Raw genomic sequence first — 4,862 nt, 5'->3', positions numbered from 1 at the left:
TACTCTGAACTAAAGCATTCACCAACAGCTTCCATTTGATACCCATATTGTACATACACATCCGAAGGTTACCCGGGTCCACGTTTTGACCTATATCTCGAGACCCTATCTACCAATAGGTATCCATACTATACGGAAACCATCTTCAATACCTCCTTAACAATGTGTGTAAGTTTGGTTTAATTCGGTGCAAAGACACGGCGGGTCCACGTTTTGGCATATATTTCCAGACCCTAGTCATCAATAGGTATGAAAATTACCCCGTATTAAAGCACTTATCAACAGCTTTCATTTGATACCCATATTGTACATACACATCCGAAGGTTACCCGGGTCCACGTTTTGACCTATATCTCGAGACCCTATCTACCAATAGGTATCCATACTATACGGAAACCATCTTCAATACCTACTTAACAATGTGTGTAAGTTTGGTTTAATTCGGTGCAAAGTCACGGCGGGTCCACGTTTTGGCATATATTTCGAGACCCTAGTCATCAATAGGTATGAAAATTATCCCGTATTAAAGCACTTATCAACAGCTTTCATTTGATATCCATATTGTACAAACACATTCTAGGGTCCACGTTTTGGTCTCTATCTCGAGACCCTAGTCACGGAGCGGATGGAAATACTCTGAACTAAAGCATTCACCAACAGCTTCCATTTGATACCCATATTGTACATACACATCCGAAGGTTACCCGGGTCCACGTTTTGACCTATATCGCGAGACCCTATCTACCAATAGGTATCCATACTATACGGAAACCATCTTCAATACCTTCTTAACAATGTGTGTAAGTTTGGTTTAATTCGGTTCAAAGACACGGCGGGTCCACGTTTTGGCATATATTTCCAGACCCTAGTCATCAATAGGTATGAAAATTACCCCGTATTAAAGCACTTATCAACAGCTTTCATTTGATACCCATATTGTACATACACAACCAAAGGTTACCCGGGTCCACGTTTTGACCTATATCTCGAGACCCCAGTCACGGAGCGGCATGAAAAATACTCTGTACTAAAGCATTCACCAACAGCTTCAATTTGATATCCATATTGTACAAACACATTCTAGGGTCCACGTTTTGGTCTCTATCTCGAGACCCTAGTCACGGAGCGGCATGAAAGATACTCTGGACTAAAGCATTCATCAACAGCTTCCATTTGATACCCATATTGTACATACACATCCGAAGGTTACCCGGGTCCACGTTTTGACCTATATCTCGAGCCCTATTTCCAAAATAAAATATGAACCATGTTACTCGTGGATGATGTAGCTTTCGAATGGTGAAAGAATTTTTAAAATCGGTCCAGTAGTTTTTGAGCCTATTCGTAACAAACAAACAAACAAAGTTTTCCTCTTTATAATATTAGTATAGATATATCGCACCCTAAATACAAAAGGGTCACAACTCAAAATGTTCCTTCTGCTCAAATATGAACGAGACGTTATCAATAAAACGGTCCGCGGATGACATATGGCAAAAATAAATTTTTTGTTTTTTGGTAGGACTGTTATAAGCTTACATGGCAAATCTCAGCGTGATATGTATGTCACATAGTTTGTTTTCTGTGCTACTGTAAACAAGTCAAGCTCGAGTGTGGAAAATTTTGAGTTGTGACCCTTTTGTATTTAGGGTGCGATATGTATATGTACGTGTATATATGTAGGTATAAATTGTAGTATAGTATTGTGCAATTTAAAGTAGCTAAATTTTTCCATTGATTTTTGATATTTCTTCTTTGCAAACTGAGATGGACTGTTTCTTCTTCTATTAAACTCTATACTTGTAAAGCAGCCATCGACCAAAAATGGGAGCTGAATCTCAACATCTGCTGCTAGAATTGTCGAATTTTGAAAAACAAAAAAAATTGTGTTTGCCAAAAATTATTTCTATTATTTTACCAAAACAAATTTCTTAATTTTTAATTTTACTAAACCATTTTTTCAACTTTTAATTTTACTAAAAAAAAACAGCAATGTTTCTATTATTTTACCAAAAATAAATTATTTTTATTATTTTACCAAAAGAAATTATTTTTTTTATTTTACCTAACAAAATTTTTTTATTTCATTAATTTGTTTTTTTTTTTCAACAAAAAAATTTAATTTTATTCAATGCTTTTATCACATAGTCTAAGAGCTGGCTACATGAAAGTGCCCGCATCAGGTACATGGCTAATTTATATTGAAAATAATAGTATTAGTGTAGACGAATATAAAAATGAATGTCTGCCATTGCAAAACTGGGGCGCAAAGGGGGGATACGCAGTGAAAGGGGTGAATTTTGGGTGGAAAACAATTCATAAGGTACAGGTATTCTATGTACGGGAAAAGTTTGGTTATACATTTGAGAAAGTGTAAAAATAATTGACAGACATTTTGCGAGGGGCTAACTCGCCGGCAGACGGCGCTGAAGATTGCAAAAATTAATTTAAAAAAAATCATAAGGTACATGAATTCCAATTATTGTATTTTAAAGTTTAAACATTCCAAAAGCCATTTACAAAATGGCAGACAAAAAAGTGAGAGCTAAGGCCGCGGCAGACGACGTTAAAAAGTGCGCTACACATCAACATTTTTAGTCACATTCTTGATATTTAAGTGCAGAAGAATTATTATCGATATTTATGGAGTGTTTCGAGTGTAAAGTGTCTTGAAAAAGGCAAATCGATGATGGTGCCCCTTAGTGTTGTTGACTTATTAACGTCTGATGCACAATCGAAATTGAAGATATCTTTCATGAATTTGATAAAAGTTTCGTCATTTTTTACATTTGTGTAAATGTAACTTGACCTATTCCATTCCCATTCCATTTACCTCCTCCTCTATATCCATACAAAATATCTATCAAACAAATAAAATTTAAATTTTGTTTTGAAAATTGCAACCCTTACATCAGTATTTTTTTATGACGTTGTCACGTTAAACTATCGTCAGTAAACCGACTTTACAGACAACCTCTATTTCAATGTATGACAATGCTAATGTTGAAAAAAATATTGACTTATCCTCTAACACCCGTTCCAATGTGTATGTGTCACTTGGATGGATCGATTTATAAAACAGATAAATCTGTTTTGTTGAAGTCGTTGGAAAAAGATGTTCAAAGTACAGCCCCAAGCTACACTGACATTTGTTTAATAGACGGATTCTTTCTCATACATTGTATCAAGGATTTACCAAAAACATTCGGAAGTATCTCCAAAAAAATACTTCAAATGGTGACTAACAATGACTAACAATCACCATCTATCAAAGATTACGAAAGATGTCAGCGAAGCGGTTCCTCTGGTAATCGTATGTACGTGATTTCTGGACCTGAACAATCAAGACCATCAGACTTTAATAAAGAACTCCGAAATAGCTTTTTCAAAGAGGCACTCGTGAAATTTTTAATCGTCAACTGGCAAAATCAAGAATTAATTCCATTCTTTCAAAATAAAAAAGTGCTACTCAATTTTGATAACTGTTATCAATATGAAGCTGTGAATGAAAGCATATTATTTTCAAAAAATGATAAGTTTACTCTCGATTTGCATGAAGAGGCGGATTCAAAAATAGTATATCATGCGTGCAATATCGAGTCAACAGCGAACATTCTAATAAAATGCTCAGATACGGATATTTTAATTATTATGTTGGCTAATATGATTCACGTACAACACAATAGCAAAGTTTATATTCAAACAGGGGTTTGGAATAAGCAACGAATAATTGACGTATCGACGTTGCATGAAAAGTTAGGCGAGATAATGTGTCAATCTCTGCCAGGATTTCATGCTTTGACTGGCTGCGATTTTAATCCCGCATTATTTCGCAAGGGAAAGCAACGTCCTTTACAGATTTTAAAGAAAAATGAAGACTTACAAAAAGCATTCGGTCAAATTGGACATGAAGACTGTGATGAAACCGCTGTTTTCCCGATTCTTGAAAAGTTTATCTGTAATTTGTACAACTTTCCGCTGTTGAGCTCCGTAAATGATGCACGATTCGCCTTATTTTTAAAAACCTATAAGGTCAACGATTTGGAGGAACCTTTCCAGAAAAAAAAATTGCAGAATTTTGACTCATCCACTTTGCCTCCTAGCCAGGCTGAATTAACGCAGCATTTATTGAGGACCAAATATATTGCTACAATATGGAAAAATGCTCATAAGAAAATTCTATCATATTTACGACCAGAAACTTGCGGATGGATATTAGTAGAGGGAAAGTATACATTTAAATGGTTTGACGGACCACAGCTGCCTAGTACAATACAAGATATTATTGATCCTGGAACAAACGAAGGTAATATATTTATCCACAGAACATATAACTATTCCATTCTATTAAATGTCTAAAAATCATTTTGCTTTGTGCTTTGTTATAGGCGATGAAGACATTAATGCAGAAAGCGAATCAAATGAAGATGAATATAGCGATAGCGAAGGAGATATCACGTCCGAATCAGATTCCGATTGCGAATGTGACTAAAAATGTTGATGTGTAGCGCACTTTTTAACGTCGTCTGCCGCGGCCTTAGCCCTCACTTTTTTGTCTGCCATTTTGCCAAGGAAATTAATTTCTATTATTTTACCTAAAACAATTTTTTTGTTTCACGAATTTGTTTCTTTTACAAGAAAAAAATTTAATTTTATTCAGTGCTTTTATCACAAAGCATTGAATGTTTTTTACATATAGATATGTATTACTTCACAAAACAAAAAAAATTCTATTATTTTACCAAAAAAAAACTTAATTTTATTAATATATTTTACCAAAACAAAAATTTTTCAAGTATTTTATCGAAAAATATAGAAACACTTTTTATTATTTTATCAAAAAAATAATAATTTTATTATTT

At 34.3% G+C, this 4,862-nt stretch overlaps 1 protein-coding gene across 1 annotated transcript; it reads left to right on the top strand.

Annotated features, from left to right (window-relative positions):
* Nucleotides 1–3,420: 3,420 nt before the first annotated feature.
* On the top strand, nucleotides 3,421–4,500 carry LOC129235656 (uncharacterized). The gene is made up of 2 exons (XM_054869611.1): nucleotides 3,421–4,306; nucleotides 4,389–4,500. Exons 1-2 carry the CDS (start codon nucleotides 3,652–3,654, stop codon nucleotides 4,490–4,492), a joined length of 759 nt encoding a protein of 252 aa, XP_054725586.1. The 5' UTR covers nucleotides 3,421–3,651; the 3' UTR covers nucleotides 4,493–4,500.
* The last annotated feature ends 362 nt before the right edge of the window (nucleotides 4,501–4,862 follow it).

The sequence above is a fragment of the Anastrepha obliqua genome, chromosome 1 (genome assembly GCF_027943255.1).
Source record: "Anastrepha obliqua isolate idAnaObli1 chromosome 1, idAnaObli1_1.0, whole genome shotgun sequence".
Taxonomy (NCBI): Eukaryota; Metazoa; Arthropoda; class Insecta; order Diptera; family Tephritidae; genus Anastrepha; species Anastrepha obliqua.
Note: the sequence above shows the minus strand (reverse complement) of the source record. Positions and strands in the feature narration are given on the sequence as shown.